At 38.2% G+C, this 26,001-nt stretch overlaps 9 protein-coding genes across 9 annotated transcripts; 3 read left to right on the top strand and 6 right to left on the bottom strand.

The window, feature by feature from the left end:
* Nucleotides 1-12: 12 nt before the first annotated feature.
* On the bottom strand, nucleotides 13-1,713 carry GCK72_001459 (uncharacterized protein; the record flags this gene model as incomplete). Its single annotated transcript, XM_003105000.2, has 7 exons — nucleotides 13-214; nucleotides 295-536; nucleotides 587-808; nucleotides 905-1,128; nucleotides 1,176-1,256; nucleotides 1,304-1,451; nucleotides 1,522-1,713. The coding sequence occupies 7 exons, from the start codon at nucleotides 1,711-1,713 to the stop codon at nucleotides 13-15; spliced, it is 1,311 nt and encodes a 436-aa protein (XP_003105048.2).
* A 950-nt stretch (nucleotides 1,714-2,663) lies between these two features.
* GCK72_001460 (uncharacterized protein) lies at nucleotides 2,664-4,078 on the bottom strand (the record flags this gene model as incomplete). Its single annotated transcript, XM_003104986.2, has 8 exons — nucleotides 2,664-2,768; nucleotides 2,822-2,944; nucleotides 2,990-3,114; nucleotides 3,214-3,364; nucleotides 3,410-3,503; nucleotides 3,554-3,648; nucleotides 3,804-3,995; nucleotides 4,046-4,078. The coding sequence occupies 8 exons, from the start codon at nucleotides 4,076-4,078 to the stop codon at nucleotides 2,664-2,666; spliced, it is 918 nt and encodes a 305-aa protein (XP_003105034.2).
* Nucleotides 4,079-5,329: 1,251 nt separating this feature from the next.
* GCK72_001461 (uncharacterized protein) lies at nucleotides 5,330-6,078 on the top strand (the record flags this gene model as incomplete). The annotated part of the gene is made up of 2 exons (XM_003105106.1): nucleotides 5,330-5,461; nucleotides 5,509-6,078. 2 exons carry the CDS (start codon nucleotides 5,330-5,332, stop codon nucleotides 6,076-6,078), a joined length of 702 nt encoding a protein of 233 aa, XP_003105154.1.
* Nucleotides 6,079-6,625: 547 nt separating this feature from the next.
* GCK72_001462 (uncharacterized protein) lies at nucleotides 6,626-9,882 on the top strand (the record flags this gene model as incomplete). The annotated part of the gene is made up of 8 exons (XM_003105053.2): nucleotides 6,626-6,746; nucleotides 6,952-7,250; nucleotides 7,328-7,722; nucleotides 7,769-8,085; nucleotides 8,137-8,525; nucleotides 8,718-9,345; nucleotides 9,522-9,714; nucleotides 9,759-9,882. 8 exons carry the CDS (start codon nucleotides 6,626-6,628, stop codon nucleotides 9,880-9,882), a joined length of 2,466 nt encoding a protein of 821 aa, XP_003105101.2.
* A 225-nt stretch (nucleotides 9,883-10,107) lies between these two features.
* On the bottom strand, nucleotides 10,108-10,837 carry GCK72_001463 (uncharacterized protein; the record flags this gene model as incomplete). The annotated part of the gene is made up of 2 exons (XM_003105077.1): nucleotides 10,108-10,515; nucleotides 10,634-10,837. 2 exons carry the CDS (start codon nucleotides 10,835-10,837, stop codon nucleotides 10,108-10,110), a joined length of 612 nt encoding a protein of 203 aa, XP_003105125.1.
* GCK72_001464 (uncharacterized protein) lies at nucleotides 10,156-10,524 on the top strand (the record flags this gene model as incomplete). Its single annotated transcript, XM_053722978.1, has 1 exon — nucleotides 10,156-10,524. The coding sequence occupies one exon, from the start codon at nucleotides 10,156-10,158 to the stop codon at nucleotides 10,522-10,524; it is 369 nt and encodes a 122-aa protein (XP_053591623.1).
* Nucleotides 10,838-11,619: 782 nt separating the features above from the next.
* On the bottom strand, nucleotides 11,620-18,985 carry GCK72_001465 (uncharacterized protein; the record flags this gene model as incomplete). Its single annotated transcript, XM_053722979.1, has 14 exons — nucleotides 11,620-11,658; nucleotides 11,704-11,949; nucleotides 11,997-12,188; nucleotides 12,240-12,637; nucleotides 12,709-13,636; nucleotides 13,682-13,773; nucleotides 13,818-14,403; nucleotides 14,455-14,847; nucleotides 14,894-15,348; nucleotides 15,401-15,871; nucleotides 15,949-16,607; nucleotides 16,685-17,149; nucleotides 17,207-18,026; nucleotides 18,106-18,985. 14 exons carry the CDS (start codon nucleotides 18,983-18,985, stop codon nucleotides 11,620-11,622), a joined length of 6,624 nt encoding a protein of 2,207 aa, XP_053591624.1.
* Nucleotides 18,986-19,591: 606 nt separating this feature from the next.
* GCK72_001466 (uncharacterized protein) lies at nucleotides 19,592-20,884 on the bottom strand (the record flags this gene model as incomplete). The annotated part of the gene is made up of 4 exons (XM_003105100.2): nucleotides 19,592-19,960; nucleotides 20,010-20,344; nucleotides 20,580-20,688; nucleotides 20,732-20,884. The coding sequence occupies 4 exons, from the start codon at nucleotides 20,882-20,884 to the stop codon at nucleotides 19,592-19,594; spliced, it is 966 nt and encodes a 321-aa protein (XP_003105148.2).
* A 753-nt stretch (nucleotides 20,885-21,637) lies between these two features.
* On the bottom strand, nucleotides 21,638-25,369 carry GCK72_001467 (uncharacterized protein; the record flags this gene model as incomplete). The annotated part of the gene is made up of 11 exons (XM_053722980.1): nucleotides 21,638-21,761; nucleotides 21,810-21,999; nucleotides 22,044-22,436; nucleotides 22,484-22,589; nucleotides 22,666-22,889; nucleotides 23,598-23,727; nucleotides 23,908-24,062; nucleotides 24,110-24,217; nucleotides 24,298-24,367; nucleotides 24,418-24,539; nucleotides 25,246-25,369. The coding sequence occupies 11 exons, from the start codon at nucleotides 25,367-25,369 to the stop codon at nucleotides 21,638-21,640; spliced, it is 1,746 nt and encodes a 581-aa protein (XP_053591625.1).
* Nucleotides 25,370-26,001: the final 632 nt, after the last annotated feature.

Raw genomic sequence — 26,001 nt, forward strand, 5'->3', positions numbered from 1 at the left:
GAAATCAATCGTTTATTCATCAAAAATATCGCAACCATTAGCCAAATCGTTCAAATATTTAGTGATCGAATGGTCCTCTCCATGACTCAAAATACTTGACTGAATAGCGAGTTGATGAATTTCAGAAGATGGAGAAGAAGACAGACGAGAGAGACATTTACAGGCAATGTAGAGACGACGTGTCACTTCTGGAGCGCCGATTCCGAGACGGTCGCTGAAAGTAATTAGAGATGGGTGGATGAATTAAAAGATTTTACCAAGGTTTTCTACAAATTATTTGAAAAAAAAACTTACATGAAATGTTGGCATCCTCTGACAGCAATCTCTGCCAAATCGTCTGCAATCTTCTTCAAATCGCTTGCACAATATGCGATTTGTTCATCCAATTGAAGAATCGCCACGTTGCAGTCTGCCAGAATTCGAATGTATTCTTTCCGAAGATTCTGGAGATAATCGTATTGAGTAGTACAGTCGAACTCGTTTGATTTGTGAAGATTATCAAGAATATCGATGAGTTTTGATGTTGATGAGGCACTCTGAATTATAATTTTATCAAATTTGAGCAAAATCATTCAATTGGACGTACCTCCATAATAGGAATGACAGCTGGTTTCTTGCAAACTCCACAGGAATCGGATCCTTTAACATATCCAGAACAATTGACAGTCTGACAACGGGAAGCTAAACCAATGAAATCGAGATCATCATTTCTACACATTTCACAACGACACGTGATGAAATGGACACTTCTGATAGACTTTTGTCGTTCGAAAGTTGGAAGCATTCGGGATACATACGAGATTGTTGTCTGAAATTATATGAATTTTCTTGGGAGCTCATGGAAATATTTTACTCATTTTCATTTCAGCCATTTAGTTTCTAGCTCGAATCTCACAAAACTCACATTCTTGCAATAATCCATGTCTCGTCCACGAAGTAAAACTTGATTTTTCTCAAATACAACATGTGCCGTGGAAGCACACGAATGATTATGTTTAGCCAATCCGACGAACAATCCACTGCCGATTGGTTCGACCCGTTTATCATCAATAATTCCGAACGAATTGCACAGAACAGTACAGATAATGGCAATCATTTTATTGGTTTCCACGGATTTTGGGAAAACGTCTGGAACTTGGAAATGAGATGAGGGATTAACAAGAAGATATTCTCACTATGTCCAACACTTTTGATAATTGTAACCAAGTCGCTGAGGAATTGGTTGTGAGATGGACTGGACCGGAATTCTTTGTAATCTGAAAACAACTAGTTCAAGAAACCTAAAAGTATTTGGAAACCTCACTTGTCTCCAAATCCTCAATAATTGCTCCATTGAAACTTGGAGATCGTTCCGAATTGCGAAGTGTAACCAGAAGAGTTCGAATACACAGACGCATCGTCGTAGTCATCGGTGTCTGATTGTTTTGAGTCCTCAGAATTTCGCATTCGAACTGAAAATTGAAGATACGTCAAATAGGTAGAGATCTCCAAAAATTGGATAGCAGTATTCAATTCTCTTACCTGATGTACACTTCTCCAATCCTTCCTCTGGCATTTGAGCGAACAATATGAGACTTCTGAACAGTCATCACACATCAAAATTTCAGCTTCTCCGTTTACGTCAAGCTCAGCGAAACACGTGGCACAATAGAAGTCCTGAAACTGTGGGCACAACACGGCGGCTAATGGATTTTCACGGGCGAGAGTGTACATTCTGAAAGAAGGAAGATTACTGTAAAGTTACGGTATGAAAATAGTAGGATAGATAGTAGAAGGAATTTCAAAGTTCATAACATGATTCAAATGGTCTTTGGTCATCCTCTGTGCTTGATATCAAATCATTCTGTTCTAGGTATTCGAGGCATTCAAGTGTCAGAATGTTCATCTAGATATTTAGAACGGTCAGCTTTTGATAATGAGGTTCATTCTTATTTCTAAGTTTCAGAAAAAGTACCGGGCGTGCCTTCGGCTGAGTGTACTCCATGTTTAACATTTCTTGCATAAAAATCGACAAAAATTTCACTGGAGAGCATTAGAAAACAATTCCAAGTTCCGCATACTGATACTTGCCCTTATTTGTTCCAGTGAACTTTGAAACGGACACTAATACGTGGCAATTTTATTAATACTTTCTAGAAGCTTCTCCCTTCTTTCCTGATTCCATATCTATCCAAAAGTTGTTACATCAACAAAAAACTCTTTTTAAAAACCCAGAATTTGAAAGAATCGAATAGAGCGCGTTTGCAAAGACAATGAGGGCAGAGGGTGAGTTGAATCATGACAACAGGCAAAGGGGTAGAAGGAAAAAAGAGGAATGACACAATGAGAAGAGTTGGATGGTTTGTTATGTTGGTTACTAACGAGACGTTATAAACGACGCTGCGTATGATTTCTCAGCGAACGGTTTCGGGAAGGGGCCTTCTGGATCGATAATTTCATTTTCTTCCGAGTGTCTCGTCCCAAAAACAACGTTCTTCGAATTATGAGCAATTAATGGTCATTACTACAGAGACACTGTACGGCATACTGTAGGATTACTGTAGAATCCTTGATACCGCGAAAGTGTCCATTCATTCGAAATGAGAAATTGGTCATCCAGAATAGAAAACAAAACTTTATTAAAAAGAACCAAAAACAGGGAGAAATTCTGATGAAAAATGAATTCAAGATCTTGTCCAGATTCTGAAAATTGATGAAAATCCCACTAACTTCGCTCCGAACGCAATCAAACTGGGATGGGCCATATTCTGGATTATCCATTGGGCACACTGGAAGAAAAATATAATTATCTATAACTTATTCCTAGTTTTAATCTACTCACAGATGCCAGAAGATTTCTCGAATTCTCGAACACCAAATAGACATTTGGAGAGAGACTGAGTGTTAACCAAAGCTGACTGTAAAGGTTGCAGATCATGAAAATGAATGAAAGAGACATTAGGACCTGAAATAGTGACAAATCTTAGACTAAGTATTGTCTAAAGCTTACATAATCAATAGATTCCCAACTTGCTGTAACTTCCACACTACTCATTGAATAAGATAATAGTGCTGGAAGGAACAGAAGAATTGTGACGAGACGAGTGTAATCCAACATGAACGCATTGATGTGACCTGAAATTTAATGAAAATAAGTAGCCGGAATCTGCTTATGGGATTCTAAATCAATGTTCGAATTATCTTCGATCAGTAAACAAAAGCAGATTCCAGTACCTTTTCCCATGAAATCCATGGAATTCTTCAATAAAATGAAGGATAATGCTCTTGAGAATGGAAGAATGAATGCAGAAATTAGTGATACTCCTGTGTATTCAATTTGACCTGGTTCCAACCAAGATATCGATACGGCGATGGCAAGAGGAGCCTGAAGGAAAGGGATTGTATGTCTGAATGGCCAACAGATACTCACAACTAGCCAACAGTCAGTTTTCGTCAGTCCCTTCCCATTTTGACGGGACGAAAAGTAGAAGAGAACACAACCAGCGAAGAGGAAATCGAAGATTCTGAAATTACTTTGATTTTCAATGCGGAATGGAACTTATGGTTACTGTACCTGACGAGATAAAGTTCACCAGTTCGGTTATGAGAATTGGCCAAGGAACCAATCAGAACTTCCAGAAGTTTGGCCCCTGCAGCTGGGAGAATAACCTGAACTTGAAGAAATACAAATAAGGATATCAAGGAGTGAGGATTATACAATTCCGGATTTAGGTGAAAATCATTCGGAAAAGTTAGTTCTGGAACTCTAGTCATCCATATCAAATTTCACGAATTCACAAATTCACTAACCACAAACTACCTACCTTTTTCGGAATATGAGCCTGTGGAATATAGTTGGCAAAATGAATCAGTTTCAGAAAAAGGAATGTGAAAAAGAACTGAGCAAAACTAGTTGCAATCAATTTGATATCGAGAACGAAGAAAAGAACATTATGAGCAGCCGATAGAACGAAAGCAGATGCAAGTTCGAGAACGAAGAAGTACGTGGCTTCAGACTGAAATTATTATGATTACTTCTGAATTGTGACCTTTCGAGAACAGAAACCTTGAGTATACCTCCTTTACTTGTTGATGGCATTTTGATATTTTAGAGACAAAAGCATGAAAATCAATAGTAAGAAGAAATAGAATTAGGAAATCCTTTCTGAATCGAAGAAGGAAACGACTGAATTTGGGACGATCTTGATTGCCGTTTCTGTTGGATTCTCGGAGATTTGTATCTTGTTTCTACTTCGGTGTTTCAAATGTAGTTGAGATGATTTTTAAAAACAATTCAAATCTTTAAATTCATTTGAAGATCCGTATTTTGAAACTATACTTATAATATACTCCTCTACTGTCAGGTACACTATTAAACATCAAAAGTAACCGTTAGAGTCTGTCTGGAAATAAAAATAGCACACCTAATGACCGTAGGAGTGAGTTTGTTTTTTGTGTAGTTGTTTAATTCAAGAACTTTATCTTGGATCTAACCTGAAACTTAGCAAGATGCAAATCTCAAGTTTGTTTTTTCTGGACCCCATTTATTTGTTATACATCATACTTCATGATCTTGAAGAAATAAAACGATTATTTTACTCATTCTATTCATTCTATCAGGGTTAATTTTTAATTATTTCATTTTTCGAAAAATGAAACTGATGATCCCTATTTTAAATTTACGCGATACCTTTCTATGTATTCGCCTGTAAACAACTATTTTGACCATTGGATCGCATTTCCCAAAAAACTGAAATTCAAAATTCTTTCCCAATGGTCTTTGTTTTTTTTCTAAATTCTGCTAGATTTACTTCTTGTAAACCTCAATTCCATTGACTTTCCTATCGTAGACCCAAACAATTAACTTTTCCAATAAACACGCAAACGTGCTCCACTGCGAAAACGTTTGATTCTCAGCGCGCGCAACCAAATTTGTTTTTTCGCGCGCGCGCGTTCACTCTCTTCTCCTTATTTTAGGCCATTGCGTTGATGGTTGGCAGTCATTTGAATCATTTACCTCTAATTCCCCGTTCGTTTTGCGCTCAGTTTTGTGTTCCTCCTAGAAAACCTCATTTCCTATCGATTTTTTCCCATCAACTTCGGGAAAATCGGTAAAAAGTGTGCGAATCCTCTATTGATTCTCATAGCCTTTCTACTTGCTGCTCGGCTACGTACTCCTTATCGTCCTTTCTCAACCTTCTGTTTATATTATCATAAATATAATAATGAAGAAAATCCGTGCGTCTCTCCCTTGTGCTTTTCTTTTTTCTCTGCGTCTCTCACCTATTCTCATTGTATCGTTTTTGCTTAAGCCACTTTCTTTTCAGACCCCTTTCTTCAACTAACAACAATGCCGTCGATGGTAGAGAAATACTCTGTCGAGCTCAGAGAGCGCGACCCAGAAACCGTTGATACGCTCTTCCTGGACAACTCGGACGACGGAAAGATCGGAGGAATCAACGACAAACTCACAAATCTGACGGTGGGTATAATTTTTGTTTTATTGATCTTAAAATCAATATTTTTTAGATGCTCAGCATGGTCAAGTGTGGTCTGACCACTCTTACTGGCTTCCCAAACTTGCCAGCTTTAACTTATTTGGATATTAGTGACAACCAATTGGGAGACGAAGCAAACTTTGACATTCTCGTCAGAAATGCTCCAGAGCTCGAGAGAATCACTCTTGCTGGGAACAAGCTTTCCTTGGACAATATGCGCTCTCTCAAGATGCTGCCGAAGCTTTCTGAGCTGGACCTCACCAACAATGCTGCACTCGGACTTCTTGAGGAGTACCGCGCAAAAGTGTTCGAGATGATTCCATCGTTGAAAATTCTCGATGGATGTGATATCGACGGAGATGAAGTTGAGGAGGAGTTCCATGGAGAGGGAGGTGAAGACAGTGGAGAGGAGAGCGCTGAGGAAGACGGGCCAGGGCTCAGTTATCTTGACAAGAGCCAGTTCTCTGACGACGAGACTGACGATTACGTCCCAGAAGAGAACGGAGCCGAGGCTCGTGGAACCAAGAGAGCTGCTTCTGGAGACGACGACGAGGACAACGAGGAGCCAGATGTCAAGAAGGCTGCTGCCGATGAGGAATAACTATTGCACCGCACCCAAATCAATACTGTTACACTACAATCTCCAACTCCTAAACTTTATATTGTCTAATTTTCGAATGTTTTGTAAACTTCCTACCCTTCCTCACTACCTTTTTACGATGTTCCCTATCCATCGCTTTTCTCTTTTCGGCTGCGCTGTACACTAAACCGACTCAAATGATCTGAAAATCTGACCTAACCGAGTGGCGAGGTTCCGCTTCGAATTTCAAAAATAAATGATTGTATTATAAAATGACGTTTTCTAATCTTCCAGACAGTTTCGTGATCGAGTCAAAAATCAATGCAATTTACTTTTGTTTTAAAAGATACAGGAGTAATATCGCTAGTGATTTGAAAATGCTGCTGCTGACTAGCGCGCTAGAGTCCAAAATTTGAGTTACCGCCCGCAACGAGAGTACGAAATAACGGGTGCTCGCTGTTTACCATCCGAAAACTGTAACTGACCTATTTTACTTGTTACCCACCGGTAATTCTCTCATGTCTATATAACAACTGTTTGAATAATCGATATCTTCATTAATTCAGAAATGACTCGGAAAAGAAAGATCGCGCGAAGATTGACCGCTCCAGATCGTACACCTCTTCAAACTCTTCGATTCATTGGGGAACGTCTTAATCATCCCCTAATAATCAATGATTTGGAACCAAGTAAGTCGGATGCCTTGCCAATAAAAGCTAATACAGCTCAAGAACAATTATTGAAAAAAATTATTATTTGTCTCAGGGAATCAGCTTTCAGAAGTTTTTATTCTAATTATTGATTAAAAAATGTTTTCCTTTGCTGTTTTCGAACTACGAATAAAAATGTTAAATTTGTGTCCCAAAAAGTCCGATAACGGTTTCATTTTTCTAGAAACATATCGAGGCCAAGAGGTTTCGCCATCACCAGACGTCAAACGCATCATGTGTTTCGCTGGAATTCCATCGTGTGTATTATCCTCAAAAGGCACCGGAGCACGCGAAAATCTGGCTGACGAATCAGCGGCACATGCAATGCTTGATTTCTTTCGTTTAGCAGTTTCACCTGAGTTCGTCAATAAGTTATGTGCTTGTAAAGACGATGATGCTGTTCTCGAACTTCTTCCTCAAGTTACACCAGTATTTGAACAATTTGATAAAGCCATTTCCGTTGACTTTTTATCGATTAACAGAGTGAGTTTTGTTCAGTAATTGTCCGTTTCCGGCAATACATGTCTTCAAAAACTAAATAGTATTTTTGTATTTTTCAGTGCACTCAGTTGGAAATGTCACCATCATCTTTACTTCGAGGAAGAGAAATCAAAAAACGGGTTCTAGTAAATACGAAAAATCCAAGTGTCGGATATGAATTAGAGGCTTCAACGACTCCGAAACCTAACCGAAAAAAGGATAAATTGAGTCCAAACGAAACAACTCAAGACGAATCTAATAATGGAACTTCTAATGAATTAATAACTATTAGTAGTGGCGATTCAAGATCATCTAGTTGTAGTGCTGATATAATAATTGTCAGTGAAAATATTAAAGTACGTAAAATGGAACCAATGAGTCCAATAAAAAGCCCATCTCCACAAGTTGAAAGTATGAGAAAAGTTGATGATGCTCAGAAAAGTTGTATGGCTGGAGAATTTGTGAGACAATCACGGTAAGTGCAACATTTACAAATACTTTCATGTAGAAATCTGTTTTAGAGATAGAAGAGAAGAAGGCATTGACTCATCAACCTATTTCGGACAAATTAACACATCAAATCAAGGTCCAGCTGACGTATTTTGTTGTCTTCCGGATCCAAACCCAGTTCGATACAATGAAGATCCATATTCAGATGATTCAGAAGACGAAGGTGAAAAAGCAGTTCCGAGTAAACGTGCCAGGACAGATGTCGATGAAACCGATAATGAAGTGATTATTCTCAATACTTCGTCCGCTTCTCTAAATCCTTTAGGTGAAGCGAGTACTTCTGGAGAATCTGTTTTGTCTAAGAAAAATCCAGAAAGTCGTGTAAAAGGTGAGTGAATTTGAAACTAAATCATATCCTTAAAATTAGAAGAAATTCCAGATTCTGATGAAGAAATCGGTGATATGGTTGATGAATGGGACGAGAATGACGACATAGAGATTCTGGAACAGGACTCAGGAGATCAAGAAGTCACAACGACTACGTCTCCTACTACAGCTCAGAATGGCCGACTTTTCGACGGCCATCCAAATCATCAGAGTTTCATGAAAGCCCACGGACTTTCAGTTCATTATCAAGCGAAGACAATTGGCGTTGTTGTGAACAAAAAGTTGTCTGACTCTGTTGAAAGATTTGTTGAATCTGTTTGCGAGAGGTCGTTGGATTCAGTGAAGAAATTGTCGAGTTTGGCATGGGATCATTATAGGCATAACACTCAATCCGATGCAACGTACAATAAGAAGATGAATGCAAGACAAACACTTTTAAATGTGAGAAATCGTAGATCTGAAATGCATTACTAGATATGAAACATGTGTAAATGAGTTAATCTAGCAGCAGACACTGAAAAAGTGTTCCTAAAATCCAGAGCAAACTTGAAAAATTCAACAACATGGTTTATGTTTCGGTAAACATCCATTCAATGTAAAGCATGTTTTTTCCAAGTCAAACTTTCTTTACAGGAGATTCAACAATTGTTCCCGGACAAATTCATCAATCTTCAAGTAACTGGGTCAACTATAAACGGTTGTGGTGCATTCAATTCTGACGTGGACATGTGTCTCTGCTATCCGACAAGCAGCTATCGCGGATACGTTTTTGATGATTTTGGAAATGATCGATCAAATTCTACAAAAGTTTTACGCAAACTTGACAGAGCAATCAAAAGAACCAAGTACGGTCAACCACTGAAGAATCTTATCTATCGTTGCGAGATGATTCCGGCAAAAGTGCCAATCATAAAATTGAAACTCAACGGAATCTTCAAAGAACTTGAAGTTGATATCAACGTTAATAACATCGCTGGAATATACAATTCACATTTGACCCATTACTATTCATTAGTGGACGCTCGCTTCCCAGTACTTGCTCTTCTTGTCAAACATTGGGCTGGTGCAAATTATATAAACAATGCTCAAGCTGGATATCTGAACAGCTACACTGTAATTCTTCTCGTCGTCCATTTTCTGCAATGCGGTGTTTCTCCTGCGGTACTTCCAAATCTGCAATACGTGTTCCCTGACAAGTTCGACAAGAAACTGCCACTTGACGAACTACTTTTGTATGGTGATATATCTGATAAGCTGCCAGGTGAGTTATTGCGGACTAAGAAGGATTTCCGAGAATTTCGAGTGAAGTATCGTTTTTCTTATTAAAATAGCACATTAGGTTCGGTCCATTTAGTCTAATTACCATCCTTTTTCTAACCGTTAAACTCAATTTTCGATAAGATCAATGTTTGCAAATTCCAAGTAAACCATTTTCAGTCAGTGTCCCAAATACGTGGTCCCTCGGCGAACTCTTCATTGGTTTCTTCCACTACTACAGTAATTTTGACTTCGAAAAGTACGCCATTTCAATTCGTTCTGGTCAAGTTGTCCCACGTAGTCTTTTGCCAAGAGACACCGCGAATTATCCAATGTTCATTGAAGAACCGTTCGATGCTATTAACACTGCGAGGTAATCGACTGAGAAGTTTCTGATTTATAACTTTTTTCTTTCAGATCTGTCCGCACATCTGAACATATGAAGCAAATAAAAAGAGAGATCCGAAAAGGATTGAGTGTTTTCAACGCCCAGAAGTTTACCATGAGAGATCTCAGAGTCGCTGTTTGGGGAGACACTTGAAACCTCTATCGCTCGTTTTACGTGAAATTGTTAATTTTTTTTTTCTGTTTTGTTTTCTAATACGTTTTCCTTCGCTAGATTTGATTTTATGAAATTTATTGTTTGGAGAGATTTTATTATTACACATAAATTAAACGTAGAATACTCAAGTCTAGAAAAAATTCCAGAGAAGAGAATCACAGATCGATATTTAACAGAAAAGCCGTGAATTAAAGAAACAAGTATTTAGTTGACACCCTCGCGCTCAACAGCGTATGGAACATCAACGGCGATATGTCCAGAAGAGGCAATGATGACGTCTTGCTTTGGACGATCTCCTGGGAGCTTCTCAGTCTTCTCGATCTTGCGGACAACATCCATTCCTTCCAAAACCTTTCCGAAAACAACGTGGCGTCCATCAAGCCATGGGGTCTTGACAGTGGTGATGAAGAATTGGGATCCATTGGTGTCAGCTCCAGCGTTGGCCATGGACAGCCATCCGGCTCCGTAGTGCTTCAGCTTGAAGTTCTCGTCAGCGAACTTTTCTCCGTAGATCGAACGTCCTCCGGTTCCGTCTCCGCGGGTGAAATCTCCTCCTTGAATCATGAAGTCTTCGATGACACGGTGGAATTTGCTTCCTGGGTATCCTTCTCCCTGAAATGAGTGAAGTTGAAAAAAACTGTTCTGGCCATTTCATAAAGTGGGCTTGTTTCATAGTATTTCATTTTGCGAGCTTTTGATGGTCTGTCGCAAATGTTGATTTATTAATTACCTTTGGCTTCTTGGCAAGCTCGATGAAGTTGGTGGCGGTCTTTGGCACAGTCTTTCCGAAGATTCCGATAACGATACGTCCGATTGGCTTTCCTCCGATTTCCATGTCAAAGTAAACCTTATCGGTGACTTTTGGCCCCTTGGCATCGTCCTGAGCGAAAACTCCGACGGCAAGAACGGCCGCCAAGATGAGAAGTGACTTCATCCCTGAAAGAATAATGAATTAGCACTGATTTCTTCTTTAGATTTCAGGAAACGAAGAGATTTTGTTTAAAACGAAGAATGGGGAAAAGTTCAGAATGACAAAGGTGCAAACAAAACAGCGCTGCGGAGCTCACAGAATATTATTTTGAAAAACACGTGGAGAATCGTGGCAAGACCTTTGCGTTTCAGTCGATGCCCTGCGACTCCTGAGGTCAGTTTCAACATTTAGCTCAAAAAGACTGATTGAGAGAACGAGATCTATCTTTTACTGATAAACACAGACAAATATGAAAAAAATCCCGTGAGCAGATAAGAATAGTTTTATGAGCATAAATACATATTTTTTCAATATCACATGACAATAAAGTAAAGCCTAGGAAATGACAAGAAACCTGTGTATGTAATGAAAGGAACATCGAGAAATAAGGAGAAGAACAAACTAGGATGACCCGTGCTGGGGAGGTAAAGAAAAAGAGAGAGAAACACGTCAGCACACACGACACGATGCAACGTGGACACAAAATAAGAACTGCAAAGAGAGTGAGGAGGGTGCCAGAGAAATGAGAGGGGAGGGGAGTAAAACCAACGGTGATGACCAGTGACCAGGGGAGACGACGGGCGGCCCCAAATGCACACGGAAGATACAAATAACAATTGATCGTAGTAATAATGGGAAGAATGAGGAAGATCGATTGGCCTTGACCCGTTTGTTGAGAGAAGTATGTTTGAGAGATCTCAGGAAAATAGAGGAGAAGTTGATTGATAAAATAGTGAGAGATCAAATCATTTGGGAGCTTTGAGCGATTTCTGATCGGATGTTGTCTGAAAGTTGTATTGTTAGATGAGTGATTGAAAAGAGGAACTCACGATTCCAACAGCAATTCGTTTCTTCTCATCCTCACTTACTCCTTGGGGAGTGGGATCAATCGAAAAATTGGAAATTCGATTTCTCAGAAGCTTCTGCCTCATAAATTGTTGCAACAGAACACGTTTACATCTCTGTTTCACAGCTAAGGCGAGATCGAGCCATGTCCAGTTCTGTTCATGATATTCACAAAGCGGGAAGATAAAGTTAAATTGATTGACATCAATCAGATTTTTGTCTTTGTTCCCCTGAAAATTGAAAATTGGCTATGAAATATCAATCACTGCTAACTTACTTTATATGATACAACAAAAGAAACTTCTGGAATTTTGATATACATGAAATGATTCACTTTGTCAGCTCGTTCCTTCATTCGATCTATATCATCTTTCTCGTAAAGGGACTTCTGGAGCATTAGTTTTTCAGATGCAGATTTGTTACTTCTCATGCTTAATGTACTTGCAATTTTTCGAGTGAATGAGAATGTCTGAAACATAGTGAACGGTAGTTGAAAATGACTGAAAATGAAAAAACTCACCGAATTATCTTCCTCACTTTCTAGACTATCATTAGTATGAATATTTCTTCCAGGGAAGAAGAATCTCATCATTTTATCAAACAATCGATGTGTAATTTCCGCCACCATTGGAGCAATGTTCAATTCAAAATGCTCTTTAACTGAAATCCCTCCAACTGGTGGCATATCTCGAACATATAATCGAATTGCTGGTTGTCGAGAATGATGAGTTTCATCTCTATGTAATGCATGCTTATAAAGTGTATCGGGAAGAAGATTTGTGATTCGAACACTTCCAACTTCGAACAAATGATCACCACAATTACTGTCACGAACAGTTCTCGTGTAAAGGAAATTACGAATTTGAGTTTGAGCCAAAGCGATCTGTCCATCAGATTCTGTTAACTTCCAAATGCAGTCTAAAAGATTATAAATCAGGTTGGATATAAGAATGGGTCGTACTGTAGCTGTGCCAACAACTGGAACTAACCTTCAAAACAGACTTCGAACCTTCTGACAACCTCCACACCCTTCTTTGCACTCTTCTCGTCGTATTCCTTTACTTGATTAACTTGTCGTTGCTTGTACGAACTGATATATGTGGCAAGTTTCTCAGATACAGTAAGCATTCGCTGTTTAGTTTCTTCTGCTTCTTGAACGAGTTGCTCCTCTGTGTATTCGATGATCTGATCCGATGCAGAACTGTTATCTGCCTGATTTCCTTGATTATTCAAATAGAATAATTGCCTTTCCAAATATCTTCCAAGGGATACAATCTCTCTCAACTCCGACTGATATCTCATAATCTTTGCTCTCATTTCAGCCATTCCCATCAATTGACACTCAAATCTCAATCTTCGTCGTTTTTCACCCATTTCTTTTTTATTCGGATCAACAAAAAGTGCCAAATTGTTCACAATATCTACGACCATCTCGTATTGTTCTGAATTCGAAGTAGCTTCTAACATATTGTGCTTGAGAGTCAAAACATCTATTCCAACTGCATCGGCGTCCAATGTTTGATGTTTTGGATCAACTTGTGGTGGTACTGAAATGTCTTCAGATGAATCCGTTTTCAGTTCATCCGAGAAATAACAGAAGTAGATTTGACAGCTACATCTCGATACAATTCTTTGCAGCTGAATATTTTCTTCTGAATTCTTCTCAGGAACTTCTGACTGCACCACTCCTCCAACTGCCTCACCAGCAGCTGTGAACTTCTGAACGAAATCATCTGCGAATCCAGAAGCGTCTTGAGTTTTATCATCAATCACTTCTCTGGGAAGCCAACGGAATTTTTCTTTATTTGTTCCAGAAGCTGACAGAGATATCGGAGCGAAGTATTGCATGCCGGAGAGCTTGGCACTCCACGATTTCTTACTCAGAAGGAGACTTCGCTTCCAGACGTTTCGGTGGAACTGAAGTAATGAAATAAGACTGATAAATAGTTTGCAGTAACTTACGTTTTGAAGAAGCTGTGATTTTGCCGCACAGACTAACAAAAATCCATCTCGTTCACATCCTTTCAGAACCAGTTGACTGTTAAAGAGATCGACTGAAAAATTGAATAATTATCTGGCTAATCAAACCATGTCTTACTCTGCCAATTAATTAACTTTACATCATCCATCGTTGATTGGTGTACTCCAATTAATGAATCAATCGGTACATCTGATGCTTGTTCACAATGTGCCACTAGTTTCGTTCCAACTTCATCAATTAATTGAGTCAACATCCACGGATTCGCCTCTGTAACACTATATCCTCTCCTGTGAGTTTTCTGATGTTCCTCTTTTTTCGGTGTTGGATCTTTTGGCTTCGTGTCAACTAGCTCTTCTAAGTGCACATTCAGCGTCTTCACAGCGTCATTACTCAGAATTCTTCGAAGCATATGAGCTCTATGAACTCCATCTGCAATCGTCAAACAAGCATCTCGGTTCTCTGCCGTCCATGCCATTTTCAGGTCAAATGCAGTCACTTTATGTAACGGAACATCTTTTCCTGGGAACGTTTCTCGAGCGTATTGAACTCGTCCGAATCCTAATAAAAATGTGTCTTCCGAGGGTGATCCATCACTGGGTGGACGAGATTCTCCTCCATAAACGTGGATTTGTGTGGCCCACCAAGTACAAGTCATGTGATGAGTACTCCAGGAGTACACTTTTCGGCGTTGTACATTCATTTCCTGCAAGAAAAATGTTGGAGCTACAGAAGAAATATTTTTATAAATACTTACTCTATTAACCGATGAGTGCTGAACAGTTTGTCTGAATGAAGCAGTTAATTGGAGTCCATCAGAGAACACACGGAATCCGTAAGATGAAGAATGAGACATCCAGTAAGTCACTAATACTTTTGGAAGGGAAAATGAAAATTGTAGTTTTCCGAAGTGTTTACTGAGTTGAGGTTTCAACAAAACCCTATTTCCAAACACTTTCCCACGACGAACATTACGATTTTTGGTTGTTAGAGACTTCAAGAACTGTTCAATCCATCGGAAAGTGTTCGAGTATAGAAGAAGATTTGGCATCTTTTCATTCGAAGTGCAACTACCCGGAGAGACGTCAAAATTGAGAGTCACATTGACACATGACGAACGGAATTGACGATACGAGTCGTGTTCTTCTGTCTGGAACTGGGGTAAATTAGAGATCGGCAAGCAGATCATTCCTTACCGAAGAATAATGAGGTAACCGGTGTGGAGCACATAACTGAACAGCGTGATGTTCATGTGGATCACCTCCACATTCCCATCCCAACAATACTTTCAGTCGAACATCAGGAAGTGATAGAATTTGTGAATCATCATATCTCGAAGCTGTTCTCAAGAAGATTTTCAATCCAGACTTGATTCGAATCTCTCCGAGAGCCCAATCCAATCCGAAGTCTTCCCATAACATTTCAACAGTTTCAGTCTCATTATATGGGTCATTTGATGCTAACATTGTTGTCACTAGTTTTTCACTCGACCACAATAGTTTTCCGTGAAGAAGAAATCTCATTTTATCCCAGAATGGAAGTGGCTGAGAGGGATCGATTGATGGGGCTGATATACTATTCCAAACGAGAGATATCATCGATAGACATGGTTCCCAACACGGCCCATATGTACAGTTGTATTCAGTGGTTGCTGAAAATTTTGCAATATCAAATTAGGATATCAATTGATGACTAAAACCCACCACATTGAAGATCATAATAAAATTTCAGTGGTGACATGTTCCTTTGTACAGTATGAGTTGGAAATGGTTCTGGAAGAGGGATTGTGCATTCTCGTAGACACCGTCCATCGTCTGCAATACTTTCTGCAGCAACTAAAGTTCCGAAGAAATGAAGATCCTTGATATCGAGATAGTTCATTGGATAATCTTTGAATGTAACTGTCCATTCATCCACATCAAATTCCACTGCTCGTGCCCATAGTGTCGAATATTTCTGTTCAGGTATTGGACTCAACGGATCGAAAGCCTTCATCATTTGAATACACTTCTCAGTTCCATGAAGTGAAATATCTGCAAATGCTCTCATACTCCATCCTTTCCATTTCGAAAGAAATAGAGGAGCATCACTGATTTCCGTCATTTTCCATCGTTCAATGTAGATCTCACTGTTTTTTTCGAATAATGTCTGTTTGATGGTTTCGATCATTTCTTCTGAAAATCGAAAATGGTAGAAAGAAATTGTTGGTATGAATTCATGAACATTTCAGATACAAATAATAAATACTCACTCGATAAAAACGGTGCAGTCTTCTTCAAATTGAATAGTCGTTCTTCCAATAATTGCTCTCTTCTTTCTGATTCATACACCTCATCTTCTTTCAATTGTGCACTCAATTTCAGTCGATTCTCAAATTCATCATCTTCTAATTCTAGACAAACTTCATGAAATTCGATTCGAACATCACTTGGCAACGGGGAGTTTTCAGTGAATTCTGACTTCTTGACTTCATGAACAACTTTGATCCACTTGATAATATTCGAGAATTCCGTGAAAATTTCAGCAAAATTAAAGTCAAATGGAAGTCGAAAATGAAACTTGTCAGCAGTCCAATTCCAAACTTTATTATATTTTGCTTGTAACGTGGAAAATGCATCACGTGACTGTGACATCATTTCATCGTGATTCTGAACGACTATCGATGCATTCAACACGCTTATTACTCTTTGTTCATTCATCAAAATATATAGCATTTCAGTTGACATTCTCATCTGATTATCGAATCTTTCCAGATTGAACTTTTCTCCTTGCCAGAACATTCTATGATTTCGAGCAAGTTCAATTTGAACTTCAACAAAATCATCGGCTGTTAGAATTATATGTTTCTTCCGAGGAACCTGGCGTGTTGGTTTTTTAGACGTTGTTGATGAGGCCAAGAGTTGAATCGTTCTGTAAAATTATTAATGTTAATGTGAATTTGTTCACTGCTTTGTTTGTTTATAATAGAAAATTATCAAAATGCTCACCCTTTAACAGATTTGAATGCATGAAACCCGATGAGATGTAGCTGCGGAGACCATGCCAAATAGATTTCGTTCGGTGTAAATAGTGAAATCTTATCAATAACTGGAGCCTCTTTATCCACCGAAACTTCGAGATAATCCACGGAAATGAACTGCTTAAAATACATTCCTTTTTCTCTATTTTCTCTTTCCTCCTTATAATTCTTTTCTCGTTCCAATTGACTCCATCTTCTTGTCGGCGAGCCATGCTTCTCTTCTTCATCTTCAGAATTATGTGGTCTTATTCGTTCTGACTCGAATATATCAGCGAGGTAGATATGATCTTTCCCAGATCGAAGTCCTGTTGCTCCACGGATCATTTCGATTTTGAAGAGGCGATCATTTTGGAAGTTTTCGGTTACTAATTCGAGTTTCGATGATGTGAGAGCACCAAATGATTTGTTAGATACATCTACCAGAGCAGCTACTCTGAAAATTCATGAAGTGATCAAAAAATTTAAAGTTAAAAAAAATAATGAAACGAACCTATTAACTGACACCTGAATCGCTACGCATTTCATATCACTTCTTCTCACTTCGGGTTTCGAATTTTGCTCCACATTTCTCTCAATCATCATTCCATTTAGAACTCCTTCGATTTGCCGAGCCAACCGATCAGACCATTCGAATTTCAAGTCATCACATCCAACAGTAATATCAATTAAGTTTTGAGTAATACTCCACTGGACAATCAAAGCTCCAACGAAAACTGACTCTCCCCATCGATGTAATTCAAATTGTGGACTATCAGGAGGTACGGTACCAAAGAAAAGAAGCTCCACTCCCACTTCATATCGAGGAAATTGGGAGACTGAGGATTCAGAGGATTCGGATGACTCAGAGGATTCAGAAGGCAACGAAAATACCTTGTCAAAACTTAGAAATCCCATCTTGGCTTGAGATTTGTGATGGTCAAAGTCCAGAATGTCACAGCAGAAATCGGAGATTTCGAATGAAATATTTGTATTGACATTTTGAAGACTCTCCATTTTCTGTTGCTCTATTTTCTCAGAATTATCGTTTATTCTCTTGAGAAACTTCAGAATCTTCTCCTCCTTCTCAAAATTAATCTTCCACCATTGTAAATCATGGAATGATATTTTCGCATGAATTCCTTCGATTCCAGATCTTATTTGTCGAATTCCAGGGTCTGATTCTTCTTTTTGCATTTCGTATTGAACTGAATTTAGCTTTATTTCAGAACGAAGAAGTTGATCAGCTATATTCAATTCTGTTACTTGAAAACTGCTTCGAGTTGCCAGAATTTGCTTGATATTGGTTGTGATATATCGATTCTCAGTACCGCCTGTAAAAACCAGAAAAATACTTTCATTCTGTCGAGATTTTAGTTCTAAGATTCTCATCATATTCGAATTTTCACTCACCGTGACTTTCAGCTCCACATGAAACCGTGTATTTGATGGAAATAGATCGAATATCCACATTTAATTGAATCAGTTTTTCTATAAGATTCTTGGGTTGGGCCGGGATGACGTCTTCTGGATCTTTAGGACTCTTCTTGTTTCCAGCATTTTTAGCTGCAACAATCCCCTCCAAAACGTGCAGAAAATCATCAGTAAAAGCGAATGATGGAGTGGAAATTCTAAGTGAAACATTCTCAATGATATCCTTGTCAATATCAAGTGACAACTGGAATGGCATCGATACTTCAGCCAAAAGACTTCCACTTCTTGAATTTCTTCGAAGAAGTTTTCCTTGAATCAGCGAACAAGATGTTTCAAATTGCCATCCTTCGCGACTTCTGAATGTTTCAAGTGACAACTCATCTATTGTGACATGTAATAAACAGTCCGGAATTGTATTCATGACAACAATATGAACACGATTGACCACTAAACCACAGTATTGAGCGATTCGGGTGAAACGTTGAATCCATAGTGAGGCTCCTGGTGATGTGGACGATCGTGAAGTTTCCCCAGTAGGTCCAGAATCTTTTTCGGCTTCAATTCTGACGTCATCTAGTCTTAAAATACAGAAACGTGTTGGGTGAGCGGCGTCTCTTCGTAATGAGATGACATCGATATGAATTGAGAGCCACGCGATTCTGATAGTGACATCTTCAAGGCGAACAAATCCGACACCGCCAATACGAACTTCACATTTTGTGATGCATGAGATGATACGGGAGAGGATGAAGTCGATGTATCTGAACATTTTTACGTGTTTCCTGTGATTTTTGGCATAATGAGGAACATACTTCCAGAGAATCAGGAGAAGTGTCAAAATTGAAACGAGTACGATCATAATGTGTCTAGCTGCATCTGTCTGAAACTTTAATTGTATTCGAAATAAATGTGAACTGATTTGGAAATATTCGATGGAAATGACTCCAAATTACTGTAAGTAGTGAAATGTTGAATCGAATCAAATTCATATGTTTATTCAGGGTCAAACGTACAGAAAAATACATGATATTAAATTATTAACAGAAAAACAAACGTGGTATCTGTGGCTCTGGGAGCATTAGAATCATGATACAGATAGGGGAAAGAGGTTAGTCAGTGAATTTTCCCTAATGATAACAACGCAAATCTGGATTGAAATGAATAGGGATAATTGCACGAGCGAGTTGTTAGTATTCATGAAAACGTGCCACAATAAAAACCGTTCGGCACCAATAAGGGTTTCCTGGTATTACACTGGAGAGCATTTTAATATTTGTGTATTGCATTCTAAAGAAGGGAGAAGTCACTCTAAAGCGTGGGAATGTTAGAAAATTAGGAAAGGAATCGTTTTGTGAAGGAGAAACACAGGTCTATGGCGAGTATGCACCCGAGAAGAGAGAGGAAAGAGAAAAACCACGATAAGAAAAAAACGGGGAAACAGGATGAAAAAGATGAATAAGAAGCATTAGGATGCTTCGGGGAAGATCAAGATAAAAGCAACGACTATTCCGAAACCGAAATAAATGAAAAGTGTCTTCAATACTCGGAATTTTCCATTGTGCAGTTCATGCGGTATTACTTCGAATGTAGTAATGTACAGGAATGTTCCACATGCGATTGCTTGAAGTACAGATGATACAATTGCAGCAAAGGATTGCTCTCCTCCACTAATAAATTTCATGATTCCTATACCCGCGAGTCCTCCAATCAATACTTGTACACTGAACAAGAATTGTGCTAATGCGATCCATGGAGTTGTGAGATTCGCTTGAACAAGACGAACTCCCAGACAGAATCCCATGATACACTTGTGAAGAATCAGAGCACCGAATATCTAAAATTATACAAAATTTTCAAAAGGAATAACTTACAATAAAGTTTACCTGCAGAAGTTGTGATGCATCGGATGTGACAGCCAATGAGAGTCCTTCAAAAAGAGCATGAACAGAAAGTGCCAAAACTAGCATAGCAACTCCAATTCCAGATTGGGCAACTTCTTCATCACCCCCTTCCCCATGAAGATGCTCTCTTTCTTCCAGTCTTTGTTCGTGATCGTGACTATGAATGTGATATCCCACATTTCCGAATACATTCCTTTCTCTTGCGGCTTTTACAATTTGATCAATGGAAAGTACTAGAAGAAATCCAACGGCAACGAAGGCTAGTGGTACAGGGAAGTCGGTGGCTAATTTCGTTTTTTCGAATGATTCGATTGAATCTGAAAACGAAAAATTTGTATTTCAGAAAGTATTATTATATTTAACTGGATGAAAAAATGGTAGGGTATTTAAAATATATTTTAGATTAATTTTTTTGTTGAAAAATGTTTTTAATTCCATTATTTCTCCCAAAGTTTTTGAACAAACTGCCTTACTCGTTTTAAAGTAATTAATGTTTTTTTCTGTTCAGGTTGTTCGTTCTTTATTTTTGAAGATGATAAATTTCAAATTTACCAGGTAACAGATCCAGAAGACATGCGCCAAGGAAAACTCCGCCACCAATACACGAGACAAACGACAGAATATGACTTCGAGCCCATTCCCCTTTTAAGAATGTTGCCACCTGAAAAAAATAACGGTTTTCTATTTTTTAAGTATAAACTTACCATTCCAGCAGCAAAAGTGAGTGCAAACAGAACAATGAGAAGTACAGCACGGAGAGCATCTTTCGGTTCGGCTCTTTCTCCTCCATGGACACCTTCCCAGACACTTTTATCGAATACCCGTTCTGTCAGGCGGGAAACTATCCGCCCGTACATCTGAAAAATTGAATCAAAACTTGCTTACTATTAGACCAAGTAAAGTTGAAAGAGAAAATCGAAAATATAAATTACACCATTTTTAACAAATAGTCAAAAGCAAAAAAATACATAATTGTCTAAAATAAGAGTTTAAAAATTATGTTCTAAATTAATTCAGGTTATTGAATAATCATGTCACAAATCAATGAAGCCGTATGAAAAATGCACTACACACCTCCGTTGTCTCGCACCCTCCGCTCTCTAACGCGTACAAACGGAGCGTACTTTCATAATTACGGTAACAAACAAATTGCACAGATTTTGCTTCCGTTTCGGTAAATATTTAAGAAAGAAAATATTCAAATTTTCCAAGAATACTTAATTTCATACGTAATAAGAAGTGTGAACCATAACAGACATCAATAAACATCCATACTTAGCGGCATTGTTTCGTCATCTGATGAAATGAGTCAGCTGGTGGTAAAAGGGAGTCTGATAACATATCTGAGAACAGAAAAATCTGAATAGCAGCTGATTACTGAAGTATCTTGTTTCACATGTGTGGAAGATATCGATTATATCATCAAACAAATAGATTTTCATTAAGTTCAAAAATTATAGTCAACATCGAAGTACAGTACCCGTTCAGCATATTTCAGCTATTCACAAGAATGATCACTTTTCCTGAAAAATTGTGGCGAATAACACAGAAAGAATTGAGATCGAAAAGGAGACGAGAGGAAATAGAAAAGGTAAAAACAAAATGGAATTCTAATTAGTAGGAGTTTGTGGTTGGCTGTTGTTTGTACTGGGATTGCGTTTCCCTCGACGTGGAAGAGATTTATTGAATGTCCCATCTGATGGGAACACAGCATATCCTTTTCGTTCTCGAGGACTGAAAATGAAATTGAGGTGTTATGATAAAGTAATTATGACTACAAACCTCCTCCTCTCCGTGAATGCTGTTGGAGCTTTAATTCTACTTCTGAATGCTGGCTCAGGTTGCTCCACAGTTACAGTAGTTGGCGCAGTTGTTAGCGGTTGCTTCTTTTTTCTCATTGAAGAATTCAGCATAATTGGCACATAAGATGGCCGAGGCGGTACCGTTGTGGGTTTTGTGGACTTTTCGAATGCTGTAACGGATGAAATGCGAGGGGAAATTCAAAGACTAGCTTACACTTCACAATATCCGACACTTTTGTCTGAGCTTTTGGTATAATTTCTTCTTTTCTCTCTTCTACTTCGTCCCCGTCTTCTTCTGAATCATCCTTAGATTCTCTTCCACTATCTACTGATTTCTGCTCACTTCTTGGAGAAGATTCTGGAGTTGTCGTTGCATTCATCAGACTCTCTTCAGAAGTCGTTGGTTCTTGAATCCTTCTTTTCTCTTCAATTTCTTCATCTTCATAATTTTTTTCATTGTCCGCATCTTCTAGAATAATCGGAAGTGCTGGAATAAACCTTCTTTGTCTTATTCTTTCTTTTGCAATATCCACAACTCGTCTGAGATCATAAAGGAATTGAATTGCAAGCGGTGATGGATGGGTCATTTGGGCAGGATCGAAGTATTCTTTAATTTTAAAAATGAGTAGGCTTTGGGAAACTTGAAAAACAAACCAGCGCTAAAGATAAGTCGTTTTCTATTCAACGATTGAGAATGAGATTGCAATATTTCTTGATCATCGATTTCCTCGAACTCAGTTATTGATGAATGATGACTGCCCTGAAAGCAGAAGTTCAAATATTGAAAAATCTTGAAAATTCAATTCTAAAATTTGATTTGAACCCTCCTTACTCACATTATGATTCTTGTATTGTTGAACGAATTGCATTTGAAAATCGCTGATCAATTTTCTTTTCTTCATACTCCAACAAATGTTCCAGACGATGAAAGTGATGATTATCACAATCACAATTAGAGCAACAATTACAAGAAAGTAGATTGATTCAACTCTCCATCCAGTTTCTTCCATTTCGAATTGTTTGTGGTCGAAAGTTGATGATGTTCCTGGAAATGAGGTACCTGTATTTTTGAATGATTAAAAAGATTTGGAGACCAATTCTATCTAACACAGAACAACGTTTTGAAAAGATGCTTCTGAAAACAAAATACCTTTGATAACTGAATTCGATGTAATATTTCCCGCGAAAAAAGCACCTTCAGAGTTCATATTGATTTTCGTATTGTTACTTGAATCGTAAATAAAAAGAAAGACATAGAAAAAAGAAGAGACTTCTCAGGGGATTACATGTTATTGTGTACAATAAGATGTGTCTATCACATGCATAGAGAAAGTTAATTGGAGCAGGAAGTCTTTCAGAAAAATCTTGCAAAGTGTCTGCTATGAACTCTAAAAGTCCTCTATGATTTACAGTATCCTTAAACTCCGATTAATATTGAATACAAGATAATTTATCTGAGTTATGGTCTTCCTATCTATAATTCTTTCCATTTTTTGTACATTTGTACCGTTTAATGACGTGTTTCCTCCCTTTCTTCTGAACCTTTTCCCTTTCAAAGTCTCCTTCATATCTCAATCCGAACACACAAATATAAGAGGTGATAAGAAGAAAGGAAGAGAGAGAGATAACATTCACTATCATTTGGAATTGTCTCTTTTCTCTTCTTAGAAAGGATTGATCATGTAAATACGTTCATTTCTGTGTCATTCTATCATTTCTCTCCACTTTCACTCTGATATCTGTCAGATTCGAAACGAGAAGAACTAACCTGAAGTACCCGCAATTCGGAGTGAAATACAAAATGGAGAATCCGTCGGAGATGAAAATGTTCGGCAGTCCAATTTAATCATTACTACGGCTCCGACGAGAAATGAAGCATCGAACTCAGTACCGCCGAACTGCAAAAAAAGAATATGGTAATACGAATGGGTGTTCCGGGAGATATCTGAGCTTACTGGGAGATTACAGAAAACTTTAAAAATTTTTGAGATTTCAAATCTTTCTCCAAATATTTTACATCTGGAATTAAAAATTCTTTTATTTTTTTATTCTCATGTTTTCTAATCATGAATACTCACATAAACAATCGGTTTTCCATTTGAACTTGTCAACTGGAAAATCCCTCTTTCTTTGGCAATTGCTCTCCATTTTGTATTCAAATTCTCATACATAATTTTCCGAATTCCACAGTTCCATTCGTCGGCTCCACGTGGTGATATTCGGATTCCGGCACCTAGAATACAAAAATTACTAGATTTCTTGTTACTGAAAGGTTCTTACTTCTGAAATCTAGTTCAGATTCCGGAAGAATTATAGTGTGAGGCTGTAGTTGTACCACTGGAATAGCCGAATTGATAGATTTCCAACGAATTGTGTTCGGGCATTCATCTGAAAATTTAAAAGTTGGAAAAGAAACAGAAACACAAATTAGAGAGGAAGACCGAACAGACAAATCTCATCAAACTCACTCAACCTATCGATACAACTACCGGCTGTGCTCACGTAGGCCGGTCGAGACATTGGGCAGATACACGAACACTAAAATTAGTTGACTTCTCTTCCTTTCATAATGTGTTCAATGAACCAACCTCTTTGATACTAAAGTTGGCATCTGTATGATTTTGGATATAAGTCATCGCCTGATGAAGATGTTCACATGATGATGGACAAACCGACGGGTGAATGATATCGCTTTCTCCTATTTTTCGTTCTGAAATGTTTCTTTTTTAAAAGGAATTTGGTTTGGGAAAGAAGAAACGGATAGGCATAAGTGCTTCCGGTGTTTGGAATAGGTAGAACTGGTTTTGTTGAAAAAAAAAACAAATAACTTCTCTCTTAATCTAGAGATAAGAGAATCAGTAGATGCATTTCTTTTAAAGAATCAAAGGCTATAAAAGTTGTGGAATATTCTGTTTCCACGTAGTCTGTGCATATATGGCGATGTTGGTTCGGAAAATTCAAGTAGTGTAACTTTTGTCAGAAGAAAGAATTGCTCAGTTGAGGTAAACAATAACTTTGATACTTTAGTTGAACTTCACTAGCATTTTTACACAAAATTCAGTTTATGTAGCGTAACAGCATCGTAAATTTCAACAATGCGTACGATACTTCCGAAATTTCAAATACCAACATAGATTTTTCAAATGCCGACAAGATCATGTGATTCCAAGCAACTTGGTTTGTACACTCAAAATTCTATTTTTTTCAATTATCCCGAAAAAGAATTACTATAGACTTACTACACCAATATCTTTGAATGGATTAGTGACCCAATTGTCTAATGACCCATTGTTTTAAATTTTCGGATTCTACACAATCGAATCTAAACTTGTACAGAATCACATTCGACCCCTTACCCTCTTCATTCTTCAATCAAACCACATGATTCAGAAAAGTGAAAGTAAATAAAAACTTACCTACTGAAGTGATAAGACGATCAAACCTCCGAGGACTTGGATCCAGAAACAGAGTTTTCGGCTCAATTGGTAACGAGCCAATGTCACGTGGCAGTAGAAAAAGGGAAAGGAGGATAATAATCATTTCGAAGAGAATCACCACAACAACATCATTCTTCAAAGGTTCATGTATAGTGATAAAGAGGGTAGAAGAAGACGGTAAAGAGGACGACGGAATTGATAATATCCCCAGAAAAGAGGGAGAGAAAGATAGTGATGAAGAGGTGAAAAAGATAGAAACAGAAAACTGAAGACAAGAAGAAGAAGACGCTTCAACGAACAGTGCCTCCTCCTACTTTCCTCTTCTTCTTCTTCATTTGACGACAACTTAGAGGTCGTTCATTCCAAGAAGAAGAAGACGAAGAAGAGGAAAAGAGACGGTCAGTTATCTCCACTTTCTGATCGAAAAACCTGATAAGAGGGGAGACGAAATGACACGGGACATTGAAATTAGTATGACCAGTGTTTTTATAGTATAGCTGGCGCGCCTACGACGCGTTCAGGTTAACTTCGCATATCTATAACTTATCATAGCTCTGAGTCTAACTTGAAGTTAAGATGGGAGTAACTTTTTGTAGAGTTTCTCAGATTTTGAGCATGGTTATTTTATGTTTCTCAAATTCCGGGGTGCGCCAGTAAAAGGTTGAAACTTCTTTATTCTAACGGCAAAATGCAAAAGTATTCCAAAAGTACTGTTCATATTCTGGAAAAAGTACG

Source organism: Caenorhabditis remanei, chromosome I, assembly GCF_010183535.1.
Source record: "Caenorhabditis remanei strain PX506 chromosome I, whole genome shotgun sequence".
NCBI classification, from domain to species: Eukaryota; Metazoa; Nematoda; class Chromadorea; order Rhabditida; family Rhabditidae; genus Caenorhabditis; species Caenorhabditis remanei.